The following is a 20,790-nucleotide window of genomic DNA, read 5'->3' on the forward strand; positions in this document are numbered from 1 at the left end:
TAACGGCATCTATATCTATATTATTTGAAGGGTTAGTTCATCCCAAAATGAAAATTCTGTCATTTATTACAGTAGGCTACTCACCCTCATGTCGGAACACAAATTAAGATATTTCTGATGCATTCCGAGAGCTTTCTGACCCTGCATAGACAGCAATGCAACTGACATGTTCCCAGGCCCAGAAATGGAGTAAGGACTTGTTTTCTTGTATTCTCGTTGCTTCGTAAATTGACTATTTTCATCACATGGACTATTTTAAAGATGTCCTTACTACGTTTCTGAGTCTGGGAGCACTTCAGTTACATTGCTGTCTATGGAGGGTCAGAAAGCACTCGGATTTCATCTAAAATAGCCTATCTTATTTTGTCTGAAGGTGAACAAAGGTCTTTACATGAGGGTGAGTAACCTAATTAATAACAGAATTTTCATTTTTTTTGTGTGTGAACTAACCCTTTATCATTAATATATTTACAAAGAATTAAAATATCACACTATTTTTTATTAATTGTCCTCAGCTTGAAAAATGTTGTTGTTGTTGTGCTAAAATCAACGAGTACGAATCAAAAGGACACATGTCCAGATCAGCATCCAAATGAGCCCAACACCAGTCTCCTCCAAATGTATAAAATGATGATGAACATCATATTACTCATTTAGCCATCAGTGCATTGGCCATAAATGATGTGCAAACAATGTTGCAACATCACCGTTTCTCTATTAGTATAGCCCAAAATAAACAATACTGACAACATTGACTTTGAAAATACTTAGTATTACTCTGTGTTATTTTAGCATCGGTTTTAAATTTAAATTTAAATTTAAATTTAACCCTGGTATTACTTCACCAGCTTTTTTAAATACAGAGTGAAAATGGGTACAACACAAATGGAAAGGGAAATTAGGAGATTATCCACTTTAGAAATAGAATGAGTGACAAAAACTCAGATTTGTGAATTTGAAGAATTTTTGAATACATGCAATTTAGTTACGACACCCAGTTGCAGAATTTTACACTCGCATAATAAAAATGAGTTTCTTAAATTAACATTCATTGAAAATATCTACTACAAGTGTTAATAATAAAATTGAAGTAACCACATTAAGCATAATGCATTAAAAGGACAATATCAATATTCGCATGAGACTGCACTCTATTGACATTAATATTACTTCTCATATTTCATATTAGTTCTGAAATAAACTAATGTATTAAGCTACCTATGGCTTCTGGAATCCCTTACATTTAATTTCATGTTTAGCGGTTAAAGGCAAGCAAACAAGGTACCTAGCAAACATCATTACTATCAAAAGATTCCTATAAGTTAAGTTAAGTTGTGACGTATTGTCAAGTATGGTGACCCATACTCGAAATGGTGCTCTGCATTTAACCCATCCAAGTGCACACACACAGCAGTGAGTAGTGAACACACACACACACACACACAGTGAACACACACCCGGAGCAGTGGGCAGCCTTACTTCAGCGCCCGGGGAGTAATTTGGGGTTCGGTGCCTTGCTCAAGGGCACCTTAGTCATGGTATCGAAGGTGGAGAGAGTGCTGTTCATTCACAATCGAACCAGCAACCTTCAGGTTACAAGCCCGACTCCCTAACCATTAGGCCACGACTACCCCTATCACACAGTTACAGTTGTCTGTGAAGCTTCGAAGACAAATGTGCCATTGACGTATTTAGCGTATTACACAGAGAAAGTTGATGCTCCGCTCGCTTGCGATGGCTTTCCAAGCCCTCTGCTTTACATTGTAAACCCCACAGCGCTGATTCAAGGCAGGGCACTGGAGCTCTCCACCCAAAGACCAGACCTTATATTGAAGGTCTTCTCCATTTACCCAAAACCAGTAACCAGCGATAAAGCACAGACCAATCCATACATCACCTATCTGGGCTGCTGTGCTTTTATTCATGGTTTCTGCCAGAATCACATCTGAGCTCTGTACGGCCAGATCAGTGTAATGTCGTCTGCAGTATTGCAGGGCCTCTTCCCATGTGCTTTCCTGCTGCACCAGGATCGGCTCAAAGACCTCCATTCAACAAAAAAAAAATAATAATAATGGTATTTGCCAATTGCAAGCAATACAGTGAAATTAGCTGTTTTTGACACCGCCACATTGTTCACTGGAGGTTGGTTCTCCGATATCCCAACTGTTGATTGTTGCTGCCTCACCTGTAGACCACTTCCACACGCTCTTGTTTCGAGGATCTCTATGAAGTCCAACATAAAATAAAGAGGAGTCCTTTGGATAATCAGAAAGCGGTTGCAGTTCTTCGTTGCTGATGGGGACAGGTCATCATGGTGCTCTCTGCAGTAATTCTGTACCCTTGACCATGTCAAACGCAGGTTCACGTAAAAGTGTTTTCTGTAGAGGCTGATGTTCATTCCAAAGAAGCCCAACAAAAGAAACACCGCAACTGTTGTCTTCATTTGTATATAAGTCGTTGAATGATTCTGAGGAGGCTTTTAAGCTCCGCAGTAATGCTGAAAAAACCCTGAAGGTGTGAATGGCTGCACCTTTACTTGTCAAATTAAAGTGACTGTTCTCCACACCTCTCAAAAGTGACGGACTAATCATTATGCTTCTGAACCATTACCTTAACAAATGACAATCTTCAGCCAAGAAAATCCGACGGAACAAAGACAACACAAAATTCCTTCAAACAAACTGATGGATCGAACAAATTGCATTTGGATTCACTGCAAATATATAGACTACCATTCGAAAGTTTTTGAAAGACGTCTCTTATGCTCACCAAAGCTGTGTTTTTGTTTGTTTGTTTGTTTAAAAACAGTAATATTTTAAAATATTATTAACATTTAAAATAACTTTTTTTTCCTGTTTGAATATATTTTGAAATGTAATTTTGTCCTGTGATGGCAAAGCTGAATTTTCAGCAGCCATTACTCAAGTCTTTAGTGTCACATGATCCTTCAGAAATCACATTTATAATGCTTCTAAGAAACATTTACATTTAGTCATTTTGCAGACGCTTTTATCCAAAGCGGCTTACAATTGGGGAATACATAAAGCGATTCATCTTGAAGAGGCAATCAGACAGAGGAAGTGCTCGTAACACCGAATCAAAGGCATTGTTCAGATAAGTACAAGCTAGCAAGGGAAGGAATAAATAGAGAGAAAGAAAGGTTTATTTTTTTTTTGAAGTTTAGGATTAAGTCAAGTAGTGTCGAAACAGATGAATTTTCAGATGTTGCTTGAAGATTGACAGGGATCCAGCACTCCGGATAGGGGTGGGAAGATCATTCCACCAGCCAGGAATGGTGAACGAGAATGTTCTGGAGAGTGATTTTGAGCCTCTCTGTGATGGTACCACGAGGCGTCGCTCACTAGCACATCTCAGACTTCTAGGAGGGGATGTAGATTCGTAATAGTGAGTGGAAGTAGGCAGGTGCTGAGCCTGTGGTTGTTCTATATGCAAGCATCAATGACTTGAACTTGATGCGAGCTGCAACCGGTAGCCAGTGCAAGGAGATAAAGAGAGGTTCTTTTGGACTCGTTGAAGACCAGAGTGCCGCTGCATTCTGAATCATTTGTAGAGGTTTGATTGTGCATGATGGAAGTCCAGCCAGAAGAGCATTGCAGTAGTCTAACCTTGAAATGACAAGGGCCTGGACAAGAAGTTGTGCAGCATGCTCCGTCAGAAAGGGCCTGATCTTTCTGATGTTGTCTAGTGCAAAGCTGCAAGATCGAGCAGTCTTTGCAATGTGGTCTTTGAAGGTCAGCTGGTCATCAAAGATTACACCAAGAATTCTGACCAAAGTTGATGGGGTAATTGTAGAAGTACCTAGCTGAATGGTGAAATCATGCTGCAGAGTCGGAGTGGCAGGGAAGACAAGAAGCTCAGTCTTTGCCAGGTTGAGCTGTAGGTGATGTTCTTTCATCCATGCCGAGATGTTCGCCAGACAGCCTGAGATCCGTGTAGCTACCGTTGGATCATCTGGTTGAAAAGAGAGATAGTGCTGTGTGTCATCAGCGTAGCAATGGTAGGAGAAGCCATGTGCCTGTATGATGGGACCCAGTGATGTAGTGTATGTGGAGAAGAGGAGGGGTCCAAGAAGCGATCCATGAGGAACCCCAGTGACCAGTTGATGTGCTTTGGATACCTCCCCTCCCCAGGCCACCCTGAAAGACCTACCAGTGAGAAGTGGAATCCCAGTGATGCCCATTTCTTATTATTATCAATGTTGAAAACTTCTGCTGCTTAATATTTTTGTGGAAACTGTGATACATTTTTTCCAGGATTCTTTGATGAACAGAAAGTTCAAAAGAACAACATTTATTTGAAAAAGATATTTTTAATAACATTACAGATGTCACAATTTAATGCATTCTGAATATACTGTAAGTACTGATTTCTTACTGAGCACAAACATTTGAACAGTGGTGTATTTTTAAAATCTAGTAATGTGTGATATCCTGTATATTTTCTTGCAGGAAATGGCCAGAGTATGAGCCATAAATGTTAAGTGACTAATTAATTTGGAGCTTTTTCTACCATCATTCTACCACTTTAAAGCATGTTAGTCTGTTTAGGTTACATTTTACATGTCGGTCAGGCCCCATGGCTAGCATAAGTGAATCCTATCTCACTGATGATCCAACGGTAGCTGCAAGGATCTCAGGTTGCCTGTCAGACATCTCGGCATGGATGAAAGAACATCACCTCCAGCTCAACCTGGCAAAGACTGAGCTTCTTGTCTTTCCTGCCGCTCCAACTCTACAGCATGACATCACGATCCAGTTAGGTTCATCAACAATTACCCCATCAACTTCTGTCAGAAATCTTGGTGTAATCTTTGATGACCAGCTGACCTTCAAAGACCACATTGCAAAGACTGCTCGATCTTGCAGGTTTGCACTACACAACATCAGAAAGATCAGGCCCTTTCTGACGGAGCATGCTGCACAACTTCTTGTCCAGGCCCTTGTCATTTCTAGGCTGGACTACTGCAATGCTCTTCTGGCTGGACTTCCATCAAACACAATCAAACCTCTACAAATGATTCAGAATGCGGCGGCACGACTGGTCTTCAAGGAACCCAAAAGAGCCCATGTTACACCTCTCTTTATCTCATTGCATTGGCTACCAATCGCAGCTCGCATCAAGTTCAAGACACTGATGCTTGCTCATAGAACAACCACAGGCTCAGCACCCGCCTACATGCACTCACTATTAAGAATCTACATCCCCTCCAGAAATCTGAGATCTGCTAGTGAGCGACGCCTCGTGGTACCATCACAAAGAGGCTCAAAATCACTCTCCAGAACATTCTCGTTCACCATTCCTGGCTGGTGGAATGATCTTCCCACCCATATTCGGAGTACTGGATCCCTGTCAATCTTCAAGCAACAGCTGAAAACTCATCTCTTTCGACACTACTTGACTTCAACCTACACATAAAAAAAAAATAAAAAATCTTTCTCCTTACTTATTCCTTCCCTTGCTAGCTTGTACTTATTTAAACAATGCCTGAGACTTGGTGTTACAAGCACTTCCTTTGTCGAATTGCCTCTTCAAGATGAATCGCTTCATGTGTTCCCCGAATTGTAAGTCGCTTTGGATAAAAGCGTCTGCAAAATGACTAAATGTAAATGTAAATGTAAATGTAAGTGACAATTACAGACCATCGGGCATCTGCATTGTAGATCAGCTTGTTTGATGGGAAAGTTTCAAATCAGCTTAAGCTGGATTTGAAGTGTTTATTAAAGCAAATTTATGCAAACAGCACAAGCTTCTTGTGAGCAGAAAAACATACTTGGTGTGGCACAGATGTATTTATTTTACATACTTAATTGGTCACAGGAAAATGGTCAATACATTTTACATGCAATGTATGAAAGTGGAAAATAACGATGCATTCTGAAGCCATTTTTTTATGCACTTTTTTTGTTTGCACTGTTAAACATGTCAAGTGTTCAATCTGGTTTGTAACAACAGGTTTATCACTAGAGTTTGTGACCTAGAAAGCATGTGCCTTGTTATGTAGATGCTACTCTGAATATGCATGTAAACAAATGGTGTCCTTGGTGTGTCATAGCTTTCAGTGGGATCACCAGCCATACGCCCTGGTCCACACACCCTTCTTCTTGAACTCAGAGCTGGATCTCAGAGCCATTAGTGTCGCTAAGACGGAACGAGATACAAATGAGAGTCAAATGAGAGATTCCATGTGTACTGTCCATCACGTAACAATCTGCTTCTTGTCTCACCTTTGGCTGTAAGTAAGGCAGTCTCAGAGAAACCTAGTTTAGGACCTTCTGTAACACTGAAGAGCCAGTCGATGAACTGAAGGCATGAAGAAAGAAAGACTGGGGTTGATGAGTTTTATTTTAAAAAGAAATTAGTACTTTTATTTACAAAGGAAGCGTTAACAATCAAAAATAACAGTAAATTCATATAAATGTTTATTTCATATAAACATTGTTCTTTTGAACTTTCTATTCAAGGAATTCTAAAAAAAAAAAAGTATCTGTATCCACAAAAATATTTAGCAGTACAACTTTTCAACGTTGATCATGTTAGAATGATTTCTGAAGGATCATGTGACACTGAAGACTGGAGTAATGATGCTGAAAATTTAGCTTTGCCATCACAGGAATAAATTGCATTTTAAAATATATTAAAATAGAAAATCGAAAGAATTTTAAAGTGCAATAATATTTCACTATGTTAACTTTTTTTTTTTACTGTATTTCTGAATAATAAATAAATGCAACCTTGGCGAGACTTGTTTCATAAACATTAATAAAAAAATCTCACCTGCCCCAAACTTTTGAAAAAGTAGCATAGATAGACAGGAAAATATTAACTCTGTTTTTAATTACTATGGCCACCGTGCAGATTCTTAGAGATTGTAAGTATTGCAATTTGTTGGGTAACTCAATGTGTATATATGACATTTCCATAGTAGTTATATATTACATATTAGTTATATAAATAAATGTTCGGATATTCTAAACCATTTTCTTTGTTGTCTTAATGCTTTGGCAATAGAAATTGTATTTTTGTCTTGCCAATAAAGTTATTTTAATTTGAATTTGAACTCAATCCACACGATTTGTGCAATGGACATGAATACCTTAAAACATTGAGCAGTACTACGCATATTTAAATAGTAAAACGAGAGATAAAAGATGCCATACCTTCTGTGACTGGGACTTCCATGGCTCTTTGGCGAGTAGTTGCTTTATGCTGTATGGGATTCCAAGTAGGCATGAGGCGAGCGACAGCTCAGTGGCATCAGGGTTGACATAGAGGTCATGGGACAGTTCTGTTGTCCGAGAGGACTGTTGCCAGGGAAACCACTGGGCCCTGATGCCAACGAGAAGCGGGGCACAATGGTCAGCCCAAGACACCACTGCTGCAGCAAACACACTGAGGAGGAAGTCTGTGCACTGTGAAGTAATGATGGACATTATGTTTAAGTCAGTGAACGGGTGGTATCTTACTTCCTGCTGCTGTGTTTTATAGAGAAAAGAACTGTTTATATCATTAGGCCTACAGCAAGGCAACCGAAAACACTTGGTGCAGATGGCAGCGGCAGCTCTTTAGAGAGGCAAATCCACATAAGATTGTAAAATGACCTAAAAGAAACCAGAGCCAATAAATCAAAATACGGCACATACCTCTATAACGTTGATACATTTAACAGAAGGAGATCCGTACGCTACATTTCTGATGTGGCCCATTAACTCCAAAAGCCACTCCATTCGTTTAGTGACCCCTGAAAACAAACAAAACGTTGTGCTTTCTGAATCAACATAAAATGATTCAAGTTCATCAAAAGGGGGGCACTTAAAATGGTTATTGGAAACGAAAAACACAGGCAGTGGCTTGTAACTTTGAAACATAAGAATCAATGTTATTTTAGCATCACTGAGATACTATAATTTTTTTTATTAATATTTTAAAGAAGCTTTTTATAGTTTGCGTTTTCATTTTAATTGTTGAATGTTTTCATATTTTTATTTTCGTTTTTTAAGTACATCAAGTTAAGCTAAATTAAAATGAGAAATGTTGCATTGGCAACTAGCTGAAATATATATATATATATATATATATATATATACACACACACATACACACATTTTATTTTATTTCAATTGAATGTTTTTAATGGTTTTAATAATAGTAGCATGGTATACCTACTGAAAATTTTAGGGTAATTATTATTTTGCATTTATTTTATTTTATCTAATATATGGTAAAAAAAAAAAAAAAACCCAGTAATGTCATTAAATTACATTATATTTTTATTACAATTTAAAATACCTGTTTTCTATTTTAATGTTTTCAAATGTAATGTATTCCTGTGATGCAAAGCTGAATTTTCAGCACCATTACTCCAGTCTTCAGTGTCCCACAGCTCCAGGTGTGTGTTCACGGTGTGTGTGTGTTGACTGCTGTGTGTGTGCACTTAGGATGGGATAAATTCCGAGTATGGGTTACCATACTTGGCCACATGTCGTCACTTTCACTAATATATACATTAGTATTATTAACATACCTGTATTAGGACTAGCAGTGAACCGTGATTGGTGGAGGGCCTGCAGGAGAAGCCAGCTGATTCGTTTCTTAATCCCCACTTGGAGGATGGTACTGATGATATCATTGAGACCGAGCAGAGGGACTCTGCCTTTAGAGGTCAGGTAGGATAGGATGAACGCTGTTTTTTCAACATTAGCCTGTAGAGGGAGCACAAAAACGGGGAGAACTGTGTTGGGGTTGTACATATGTTGATTTAATGGCTCTAGTCACTGTCAGTGCACCTTTAAGCAAGTAATTTAACTTGTAAATTGCTCTGGAATGGTTGTTATATTGCATGATAAATTACAAAACAACAGAAGCTGTCCTGTGCTCTTGCTATGAATTATGATTATCATTAATTATCATGAAAGGAGAAGAAAACCTTCCATGGATGAAAGCGCGACTATTCATCACTGCAAACAGTTATGCAATAGCAATGCATGTATTATATTTGAAGAGAAAAAGAATCTGACTCAATTTTCTTGCATAAAATGAGCCTCATTACTAAAACCAACAACAAATTTAGGAAAAACAATAAATATTTCGGGATCCTTTTAAGACATGTTGACTGGAGGCAGAATTGTGTAATAATGAAAATTAATTAATGAAAGACTTTGCTGATGCCAGAACATCTACACTAAGTGCTGCTAATAGAACTAGCTCCTAGCTTAACAACGCTTAATAATATTAATTATACATTTTAAAAGTAAACTTAAAAAGTAAACACAAAAAAACTGCAAAAATGGATCCAATAATAATATCCATAGTGGGTGCATCCATTACATCATATAAATTATTGATGCATAACCTGGGAAAACAACTTTAAATATTATATCCACTCAATTTTTATTTTTAAAAGCATGCATATTTGCTAATACAACAAGAAGATGGAAGCACATGGTTAGGGATAGACCAGAAGGCATCTTCATGAAGAAAGATTAAGAAAAAAATAAATAAATTCACGAAGATATAAAAATAAAACCCTTGTGAAAATGTCTATAATAAAACATAAATGCTGGCATCAGCAATTCATAGTTAAATTTACTATTTACATGTTAATGAAAAACAGCAGGCATTTCATTTGGATATTCAGACATCCCTCAGTCATTATTAATCTTTTTTTTTGTCTTTTTTACGCGTCTTGTGCTTGCAAAGTGAGTAAATGGGTTCATTACCCTGAAGCGAAATAGTATGACTACATATCATGATGAAACATTTCAACACAATCAGATTTATAAAGCTATAAATCATGAACATTAGAGTTATATTATACCTCAGTGACTTTGACTATGCGGTCTATCTCAGTGTCGCTCAGTTCAGACAGACATGAACACGTGGCTTCATACAGGTCCACCTCACCAGCCTACAAAACGACAAAAATATATCACTGGACAGCAGCAGAAGAACTGGCTAAATGTTGAGTTCTTCAACATGTTTGATTATAAAACTTCTCACAGATTGCTAGAACATACCGGTATATTATCAGGTAAGTGGTTATAGATCTTTTCAGTGGTAGAGCACAAGGCGGTCCAGCAGTTTTGTGGCGGGTTGGGGACCACCATGGCTTTGGCCAGGCCTTGCAAGATGGACAGACACAGGGGCAGGCGCTGAGGACGTGTGTCCGGTACAAACTGCTGGACTGCCAGACTGTCCACATACACCTGCAGTTTGTCTTCAGCCACGTGCTTCATCCAGGAACTCAGGCACTCGTAGAGAGAAGCCCTAGTGCGCAGCTGTGGAGGGTACAGATGTTGAGAAAATTAAGACGATCAGAACAGACTGAGAGAAAATTACAAAACAGTATGACATTTTGAAGCCAGAAAGCCATGATGAACTTCTCACAGATGATAATGCTATGAGATAATTAGCTACTAATTGCTACTTTACTTTTAAGCATCTCTGAAAGTAACATTTCAAAGCTTTCAAAAGAGATAATGTCTAACAAATTAGTCAAAATTAGATTTAGAAATTTTCTAAAGAAAATTGCATATGTAAAACAAATTTTCTAAAGAAAATTGCATATGTATTATGTATTGTAATTGAACAGAAAAACAGAAAAAATAAATGTGAAAAAAAATAAAATAAATGTTATCTATCTATACAATTAAATAAAATAAATAATAAAACAAATAATATAAAAAATTTATTAAATTTAACTATTAAATAAAAATAGATAAAACATAACATCAACATATAAAACAAGACAACAATAATTCACTTGTTTACTTCATTTTCATAATTTCTGGAAGCCATAATTATAATGGAAAATGACATTTGATTTGCTATGGTATTCTGGGTGGGTGTTAGGTGATTTCTTACTGGTCCAGCTCAAAAGGTGCACTTATGTGAAAAAGTTCAATACTAAAAAGCGACAGTGACAATAAACCAGTTGAATACTAAAATATCTTATTTAGTTTAGTGTCGTTTACTGATTTATAGAGCACATTTAACAACAACAGATGTTAAAACCAAAGAGCTGTACAGGAAATATACGACAGGATTCAAACAAAATAAAAACTAGACAGTATACAAAACACAACCAGTGAAAACCCAGCATTACAACATTGACAAGTCTATATGAAGACACCAAAGAGACAGAAATGTGTGACAGAGACATGCTTTATGCAGAGAGAGAAAGAAATACTCACACTCAGGCTGTGAACCAGGGGAGGCACAAGCCAGATGCCGAGGAAAAGTGAGGCACTCTGGGAAGACTGGGCCTGACTAGCAGCTAACGCTAAACAGTGATGCTGCACCTCCTCACCTATGACAGGCACAGGACTTCAACATCATACATCCTCAGAAATTACAATAGGGTATTATCTGCAGGACAGTACCGATGATGATGAAGAACAGGAAGCTCACCAAAGCCGAGTCTCATCAGCGGAGAGAGGACGGCGCTCCAGTTGACTGGAGGATACTGGAAGCTTCCACCGACCGTCCCTAAAGCGGCCAGCACCGTCTTCACTAGGTGTGGAGGAGTGAACTCCGGTCCTGTACAGAATCACAACATTAGTATGCAATGGCATCACTTTTTATTAGATATTAGATATTAGCATTAGATAGTGTTACCTTTCCTTCCTGCTTCAGTGATTAAGTCTACTGAAGCTCGGATGACGCTTTTCTCTGGGAGATAACCAAAGTCCTGAGGAACTGTTAAAGTGGGATGAAAAAGTATGTTTGATTGGTCTTCTTCACCGGTGAATGACCATTCGCACAGTATCAGTAATTTATATATTTTTATAAGTTTTGTTTCTTAAATTATTATTATGTTTAGTAGTAGTAGTAGTAACAATAAAATTAATAACAAACATTTGTTTTATAAAATGTCGTTATTATTACTATTAACAACAATTCTTATTATTTTAATAAATGGTATGAAATTAATGGTATGAAAGGTTATTATGTAATTATTAATGTTATTATTAACAACAGAACCACAATAATAATATTTTATATTTATTTTATTTAAAAACATTTATGATTAAATAATTATCAATAACAACTATAATATTAATTTTTCTATTATTTTAAAATATTCATTTACATTTTTAACTTTTTTTTTTTTTTTAAGTATTAATATACATGTTCTTCAAATAAAAGACTTTTAAATTTTGAATTTTAGATTTATTATTATTATTAACAACAATAATAAATAACAAATGTATTTATATATTAATTTCATTTGAATTTAATTTTCGTTATTATTTAATTATTATTACTATTATGATCAACAACAAAAAAGACAGAAGACAGGATATTTTGAATCTCACCTGCGGTTCGGCTGTGGCTGCTGGACATGTGGGCCAGATGCAGGTGTCCAAGCAGACATGCTCCGTTAGACTGCAGACCGATTGTTCCCGAGAAGGTGATGATCTAGTGTGGAGGACGGGAATGAGAGCAAGAAAAAATAAAATGACCTACTTCAAACCATTGTTTTACTTCCAGTATACATATTTAACTTTATTTTTGATGTATTTGAAATGCATGATTTCTAACCTGTGTAATGGCTCGGATGACCTCGTTCAGTCTGCCCTGCTGCTGTGAGGACTCCTCTGATTCATTCTTCATCTAATGGAGATAAAAACACACTTTCTGAAGGTCAAAGGGTTCTAGGACACAGTAAAAGCCTATGAATATATGGCAGGGGTGTCAAACTCAAATTAACTGGAGGTCAGTAGTCAGGGTTGGTGTTTTCCATCGGGGGGATAGTTCAACAAATAAAACAGATGCATGAACAATCATTTAACAACACTACACTATTTTCTAAAATACTTTTATTCAGAAAACATGCATTAAATTGATCAAAAGTGACAGTAAAGGCATTTATAATGTAATAAAAAAGTATTTCAGATAAATGCTGTTCTTCTGATATTCATCAAAGAATACTAAAAAAGTATTGTGGTTTCCACAAACAAAATTAAGCATTAAACACCGATAATTATAATAGGAAATGTTATTTGAACAGCAAATCAGCATATTAAAATGACCTATTGCATTTGAAATTGTAATTATATTTGACAATATCACAGTTTTTACTGTCTGTTACGCTCGCCTTGGCAAAAAACAAAACAAAAAATCTTAACTACAATTCTGTTTACATTACTGTTTAAGCATATAAAATACATATTATGATACTCTTAATCTAATTGATTTATAATCTAATCTATTTTAATAATCTATTTAACCATTTAAATCGTGTAAAAATTCAGCTTCAAGATAACCTACTAATTTTGCTCTCACAAATGAAAAGTACTAATCTCCAGTGTTCAGTGATCAAAATTACAAATTACATAAATCCAAAAAGTCAGAAAGGATTCATTTGTTTTAACACATAGTATTCTCATACTGGATTATTTTAACCCTACAGTACCCTCATGTGGCCAGAAACTGTTACTACTATATTTAAGCCTACATTCATCTTTCCCCAGCAGTTAACTTTTTATGTAGGTTACATAGTGGCAGAGATCTACCTGCTTACCTGTACTTTCACAAAATGACTACACAGAGTTGAACTAAAAAGAAAACAATCGGTTTTTAAAATCTTGTTGGTTTGGGGGGGATTTAAACAAGTTTCGATCTGAAAGGAATAGTCAACAGCTAAATGAGCTGCATTCAAGATTTTAATTCAAGAACGAATCAACTGACGAGGGTGTTTGAATGCGCCAAAATGTGCTTTAAAGTGTTTATTCAGTGACTTTAAGTCGCTTAAAGACACATTAACACAAATCTTTTCATCTGTGGGGCGGCAGAGTAATCCGAGACATTCACAAGGCTCCGATTCACACTGAGAGAAAATCCTTGCAGACCGCTGTCAAGTCCCACCGTTACTATGGCGACACTTCCTGGCTACCTTCCAAGTATGGTGGCATTTGCATTTAAAAAGGCGAGACAGCTTTTGCTGTGTGTGTGTGTGTACTAGTGTCTGGAAAGTGGGTGGGCATGGAGGAGTGTAATTTGCCACACAAAGAGCAGCCTGGCACAGGTGTGGGTGAAAAGGGCAGTGCCCATTTGAGACTGGCATTTAACTGCTATCACTAATGGCACCTCAATATACGATAATGGACTTAATGTAGGGTAATATACCAGAAAGTGATGTTTTGTGATATTTAACATTCATTAGGATGGGGGAAAAAAAGCATTCTAGCTGTAGGAAGCAAGATTTATTACACTGCTAGTGTGGTATTTTCAAATCTTGCACTGAAGGTACTGAATGCTAACACGTATATATCTGTGTCTAGCATCCTGGCAGGTACAAATACAACACAAGGCTTGACGCAAGCACGAATCACACATTAAATTACCTGAATGAGAGCCGTCTCCGATCCCACTAATGCAATCAGTCCGTTGAGGGCAGACAGCCTCTGCATTGTGGGACAACCCTGGAGAAAGGAAAAAATTACGGTTTAGTTTCTCCCTCATGAAAGCTGAGATCTAGTGTTGATGCCTGAGCTTTCTAGATCAACACAAAGACATTGGGAAGAGAAAGACTTAACTTTAAATTCTGGACTTGTACCTTCACTTACTGTGGCACAACAACACACTGTTTCTCACTAGTCAGGAAGATAAATTAAAAAGTCCACTGTTTCTTTCACTTTTCACTGACATCTTTTTTTAACCAAAGCAGCACTGGTATAGAAAATAAAGTGGTTTTCCTACATAAGATGACGATGAGCATGCTTTAAAAGTATGCATAAGGCACATCGTGTGTTAAACATATGGAAATAACAATACATTTTGAACCACATCACCTCTGCCAGCAGTATCTTGGTCCAGGCAGCCAGCAGACGAGGTTGGATGCCCACCGCTTTACCATGACCAAAAGAAGAGAGCCCAAACACTGTCAGTCCCAATGCCAAAGCAAAGCCCGGTGTCTAAAAAACACAGAATTTTTAATCAGTCATGCACAAAAACACATTAGAAATATCTTCTTTAATACAAAACCTTAGTTCTAAGATCAAGCTTAGTAGCTAATAATTTAATCATAAAAGTATTTTTAATTAGCTTTATTTTAGTGTAAGATTCTTCTTATAGCAGTCGATTTCAGCTCTCACCTGTTGGCTTTCCTCCGTTAGAGTGCGAAGTGTGTTCATGCTTTCCTCGGCCTTGCTGGCCTCAATAATGCCTGCGTTAAATGCTGAAACTCCAACACATGCCACAGAATAGGCCAAAACCTGACACCCGACAGAACACACAAAAAAACAAGAAATGTACGGATGCGCAAAAATGACTGCCACTCAAAGTTTTTAAGCTGCAAGTGATGACATTTTTTTTGTGCTTTCACTGCATTAAAGGAAAAATTCTGTCATCACAATCAATGTGTCAGTTTGTAAACATCTTTCAGCTTAAGCAGGAATTCCCAAACATTCTTCTTACATTTACATTTAGTCGTTTAGCAGATGCTTTTATCCAAAGCGACTAACAAATGAGGACAATAGAAGCAATCAAAACCAACAAAAGAGCAACAATATGCAAGCGCTATGACAAGTCTCGGTTCTTCAGCCAAAAATATTTTAATTTCCAAAATACTTCATATTTGTAACACATTTGCATTTTTTAGTAAGCATTTTATTTTTATTATTATCATCATTATTATAATTATTCATTTTTATTTCATACTTTTATTTCCCCCGGTTTCACAGACAAGGCTTAAGCCTAGTCCTAGACTAAAATGTAAATTGAGCTATTTCAACTGAAAGAAACTTGCACCGACTGATCTTAAAACATGTCAGTGCCTTTGTTTTGTCTTAAGATGAACACCAGTAATGCTTTTTTCTAAGGCATGTTTATAAAAATTACTTAAATGTCCTAATTGATCTATGGCTTAATCCTGGCTTAGGCTAAACCCTGTCTATGAAACCGGGCCTTTATTAATTATTATTATTATCCCTGCAGTTCCCTCATGAACCACTAGGATATTGTGATCCCCATTTTGGGAAACTCTGAGCAAATGTACAGTAGCAGAGGCTAAAATATCAAGCCATTTCTCCACTAAAGATTCAAAACATCACCTAACCACAGTCGATATGGTTTTACCTCCTGCAGCATGCGGCTCATATTGCTGCTGTCCTGCAGGGTCTGCAGGAATTTGTCCAGCGTGAGAGACACATGCACACGGTCCTGCTCAGACTGACTACTGCTACTGAGAGAACTGAGTACCAACCCAACACCTAACACACAACCAGCACTGAGAGAGAGACAAAGAGCAAACAAACATTTAAGAGTCTATTAGTGTACAGGGGCAATGAAGAATATACTGTATATAGATACAAATAATTAGACAGACTAACTTATACTCCAGATTGGGATTAAAGCAACAATCTTCCAGTCGTTCCAGATGTTTCATCAGCAGCTCTGCCACTGACTGCCCAGATATATCACTGCAGTAAACAAAAAAAACAAGTAAAAGCATCAGTAAACATTTTTCAAACATGATACAGCTATTAAATCTGTCTGGTGATAAACTTAAGCTCTGTTTTATGGGCAGACTCAAGTTATGGCATCTCTCAGCACACACCTGACTCTCTCGTCATTCAGCCATGCTAGAAACATGCCCAGAGCCAAGCCGCTGTGAAACTGCAGTGCCTGGGATTCGTCTGCGGTGGGTGATCCTGGCAGTCCCACCGCTAGTGTGCCCAGGATAGCGGGAACGTTCTCTCTGCGCGAGGTCACCAGCACCGGCACCAGCAACGCCAGACCCAGAGCAGCACAGGAGCGCGCAATCACACTCGCTGTGTTTTCACCCGAGTATGAGCGCTAAAAAGTGTGAGACAAATAAAAAAATGTCACATTTGCACTATAACACAGGGGGAAATCTATATGCGCTAATAAGGTTTCATTTTAGTTAATGAATTACACTATTAATCAAGTCTGGGGTTGGTAAGATTTTTGTTGTGAAATATGTTTACAGCTTAAAATAGCCGTTTTCTCTTTTAAAATATTTGAATCTTATAATAGCAAAGCTGAATTACTCCAGTCTTCAGTGCCACGTGATACTTCAGAAATCTAATATAATATACTGATAATACTTCATTTAATTTCATTATTATCAATGTTGAAAACAGTTTTGCTGTTTATGTATATTTCAGGATTCTTTTAATGAAAGAAATCAAAGCAGCTTCATTTATTAGAAATATTTTGTAACATTATAAATGTCTTTATTTTCACTTTTGGTCACTTTTATGTGTTCTTGCTGAATATTAGTATTCATGCATTTAAACAAATAGTACTCTAGGCTTTTGAACAGTAGCGTCGGTATCATGAATCAAAAATTAACAATACTTTTGTAGGTTACTGTTAGCCTCTACATATACACTAATACATTTCAAGTTGTTGACATTAATATATTTTAAACATACATGAATTAACAATAAACATTAGTATATTTATAGAATAACATTATTCTATAAATATAAACTTATATTAATAAATGCTGTAAAAATGTTAGTTAATGATGCATTAATGTCAATCAATTGAACCTTATTGTAAAGTTTTACTGATATGGCATTACTACCTGTTGAAAAATGAGAAAGGTATTTTCAGGTGTCCTTGTTACAGTGTAATTATACATTTAAGTACTGAGTAATATTAATTAACTACATGTACTTACTATATGGTTGGATTAGGCTTAGAGTTTGGCTTAGGGTTACTTGCATGCAATTATGCATAATTTATTGTTATTACAATAGTAAGTACATGTAACATGTAACAAGGACACCTTAAAATAAAGTGTTACCTAGGTCTCAAATAAGGTGCAGTGTATACCACTACTGGAACAAAATGGATACAATCTCTAAAAATAAATAATTTCTCAAAAACCCCACTCAAGGGAGTTACAACTCACATGAATGAACCATGGGAAGACTTGTCCTTTAGGGTTACGGTTACTGCTAACAATGCTGAGCAGCGTGTCAATCACCATCGACAGCCAGTGAACTGTGGGAAGGATGTCCGGACCCACCTAGGAATAGAAAATGACAGTTTATTGGAAAGTTTTCCCTTCAGAAGGAAAGAAGGAAAGCCAGGAAATGATAGGCAGTAGGAAAACAGAAAAAGTAACTGCTCTGGGGGCCAGATGCATAAACAGTCACTATTTTAAGATTGTGTCTTAAGATCTAGTTTGACTAACAAGAAAGCGGTGATCAGACTTACTTTTTGGATTCAAATTAGACCAGTCTACATTTTTATGTAACTGACGTTAAAAAGGTATGACCAGTCTTGCAGAAAAAAATTAGGTGGCCAGTTTATGCAACTAGCCATTGATAAAGCTGCATCTCACCCCAAGTCCACTTTCAGACTGTGTAGGAAGGTTGCTCTCATATCTGGTTAAGACGACAGCCAGGCCACTCAATGCCAAGATAGAATTACCTTGAACAACCGGACTATCTCTGTCATAATGGAGACAAAATGATAAAATATGAATCCACATACAGGCTGATTTGAAACAGAACAACACTGCAGCAACACTGAATGATTACTATCATCAATGCTGAAAACAGGCCTGAAAATGTTAGTTGAGTAATTATAAACATGCATTTAATCGATAAAGCACTGAATGCTGAATGCTTTCCTAAGAGACTACAGTGATCAAAAGCAAACTGCTGATTCTGAATATGAAGTCCTCGGTTTAATAATAAAACATTTAGAAAAGAAAAAAATCAATAGTTTAGACTTTTAGCTTTGAAAAGAGGCTTGTGGGGGGGGGGACACAAAGAAAAATTGAACAAGAAAAAGAACATCAGCAGCTTTAGTAACTTACTTGGCAACAGATTTGACCACATCAGTCAGTTGGTCTCTGACCCTGAGGAAAGAGAGAGAGAGAGAGAGAGAGAGAATGAAAGAGAGAGATATGATTTAAAGTGCTCTGCAGACTGACAAGAAGAGCTTTCATCTCCTCAGGCAATGATTTAAGAGCTCAGGTACCATTCGCACGGCTACGTACAGTACAAGGGCTCCCAAAAGTATGAGACCATACTGAAAATCTGGGATTCATCCAATTTAAACATGGAAATGCTGGATGATTTTGAAACATTTCAAGTAATGAATCTTAACGACAGAACAATTGCAACTCTACATTAATTCTAGGTCCAATTTTACAAGGTCAGATGTTCTTGCTTTCACTGAAAAACAAGACTGTCTTGAATCATACTCAAATCATGCAGGATCACATGATCTTCAGGTTTTACAAAAACTAATGGAGTTAACAAGTATAAAATAAGTATTGTATTTTTTTTTTACCTCAAACTGATGCGTTTATAAAATGACTTAAGAACAAAAATGTCTTTAAATTAGAGAAAAGCATAACAGAATCATTTTCACTAGCAGTCTCACATTTTTGGACTCTGCTCTGACAAAATCAGACACGTCTAGTTCATTTCCTCCAGCTTAAACCATCTTTAATTGACATCTCTTTCTGCGGGGGCAAAAGCTGTAACCCTACAGTCCCAGTGGTCTCATACCATCCAATCCTCCCAACATGCTTCAGGGCACGTGACCGCATACGGACTGCCCTGAACTCCCAGGAGAGGAATAACTGTATTACACAAAGACTGCGGAACAAACGAGAATTCGTGATGCCATGGGGAATGAAGTTCTGGCTGCCATCTGAACATGTTATCCCATCAATCACTCATAGGCTGACAGGCCGTCAAAATGGCGTCCTGGGGGTTGAGTTATGGTTTTCTGCCAGACTGCGTGGATATGCGATAGGGCATATTATGGTGAGAGACCGTGTGAACAATAACAGCCTATACATGCCAACAGATTTACATTGAAAGATTATATGAATTTGTGTAATGGTGATGTGCATGCATTTGTATGTGTCTTTGAAATGTCAGGCTCCATTCAAAGGCTTTTCAAAGCAGCTGAAAAGGCCAGAGCAATCACAATTCAATGGCTCTGGATGGTTTGACACAAGCAAGATGCATAAAATAATACCTTCACATTCCTCCCTATGGTGCAAAGCTCCAATTACACTTCAGTCTTCAGAAGCTTTCATTATATCGTGACAGTTTCTGAAAGTGCTAAGCTTTTTGCGCTAAAAAACGATGAAATATAATGCATTACAAGAAGCTGTTTATTGCCGGCTATGACGTCTGTTGGTCTTAGGGGTTCATTTGAACTATTTTGGGAGAATTAACATACATACTGAGCAACTTTTTACATTTATAGCTTTATTTGCATCTATTAGCTTTTTAAAGAAAACTACATGTAATATATCTAAGCAAAGTGCATTTTTTTTTGTTTGTTTCTTAAAACGATGCCAGCTTTTGCAACGGTGAACCTATATAGGATGTTTAAGATACATTTTTATTATATCTGCTCTTACTTTGTTAAAACCTTTCAGGAGTGTGCAAATGTCATTGCATTCATAAAGACATCCATAAGAAAATATCTGCAAGCAAATCACGTTAGAGCTTCTCAAAACTATTCTGAACCATTTTGTACGAGTGGATGGTCTTATCAAGCTACTCACTGTATAAACTTTTGACCATCAGAAAGTGTTTATATATACGGTATCTATTGTTTTATCATTCAAAACCTAACAAAAAAAGACTGTACATAAGAACAAAAAAAAACAAAACACTAAATATAGTTCAAATCTATTAATATATTTACTGACATATTGCTCGAGACTTACCAATATAAAAATTTTAACTGAACTTTATTTGGAGTATCACTTGGGCACAATTCTTAATATTAAGCCTAAAATTTGTATTAACGTCACTA

The 20,790-nt window shown here is 36.9% G+C and overlaps 1 protein-coding gene and 1 pseudogene across 2 annotated transcripts in view; both read right to left on the reverse strand.

Annotated features, from left to right (window-relative positions):
- Nucleotides 1-1,219: 1,219 nt before the first annotated feature.
- On the reverse strand, nt 1,220-2,614 carry LOC131544750 (putative C-type lectin domain family 20 member A; annotated as a pseudogene).
- Nucleotides 2,615-5,795: 3,181 nt separating this feature from the next.
- focad (focadhesin) overlaps nt 5,796-20,790 on the reverse strand; it is a 48,474-nt gene continuing 33,479 nt past the window's right edge. For both annotated transcript variants that reach the window (XM_058781578.1, XM_058781579.1), the window contains exons 24-44: nt 18,821-18,862; nt 18,341-18,449; nt 17,906-18,022; nt 16,580-16,818; nt 16,353-16,442; nt 16,099-16,249; nt 15,117-15,236; nt 14,814-14,936; nt 14,367-14,444; nt 12,562-12,633; nt 12,336-12,438; nt 11,635-11,715; nt 11,428-11,556; nt 11,211-11,326; nt 10,035-10,295; nt 9,836-9,925; nt 8,543-8,720; nt 7,662-7,759; nt 7,179-7,430; nt 6,246-6,321; nt 5,796-6,159 (exon numbers count right to left, since the gene is read on the reverse strand). In XM_058781578.1, the coding sequence (XP_058637561.1) occupies nt 6,086-6,159; nt 6,246-6,321; nt 7,179-7,430; nt 7,662-7,759; nt 8,543-8,720; nt 9,836-9,925; nt 10,035-10,295; nt 11,211-11,326; nt 11,428-11,556; nt 11,635-11,715; nt 12,336-12,438; nt 12,562-12,633; nt 14,367-14,444; nt 14,814-14,936; nt 15,117-15,236; nt 16,099-16,249; nt 16,353-16,442; nt 16,580-16,818; nt 17,906-18,022; nt 18,341-18,449; nt 18,821-18,862 (2,599 nt within the window). In that variant the 3' untranslated portion in view covers nt 5,796-6,085. The remainder of the gene's footprint in view (nt 6,160-6,245; nt 6,322-7,178; nt 7,431-7,661; nt 7,760-8,542; nt 8,721-9,835; nt 9,926-10,034; nt 10,296-11,210; nt 11,327-11,427; nt 11,557-11,634; nt 11,716-12,335; nt 12,439-12,561; nt 12,634-14,366; nt 14,445-14,813; nt 14,937-15,116; nt 15,237-16,098; nt 16,250-16,352; nt 16,443-16,579; nt 16,819-17,905; nt 18,023-18,340; nt 18,450-18,820; nt 18,863-20,790) is intronic.

This window comes from Onychostoma macrolepis, chromosome 07 (assembly GCF_012432095.1).
Source record: "Onychostoma macrolepis isolate SWU-2019 chromosome 07, ASM1243209v1, whole genome shotgun sequence".
Taxonomy (NCBI): domain Eukaryota; kingdom Metazoa; phylum Chordata; class Actinopteri; order Cypriniformes; family Cyprinidae; genus Onychostoma; species Onychostoma macrolepis.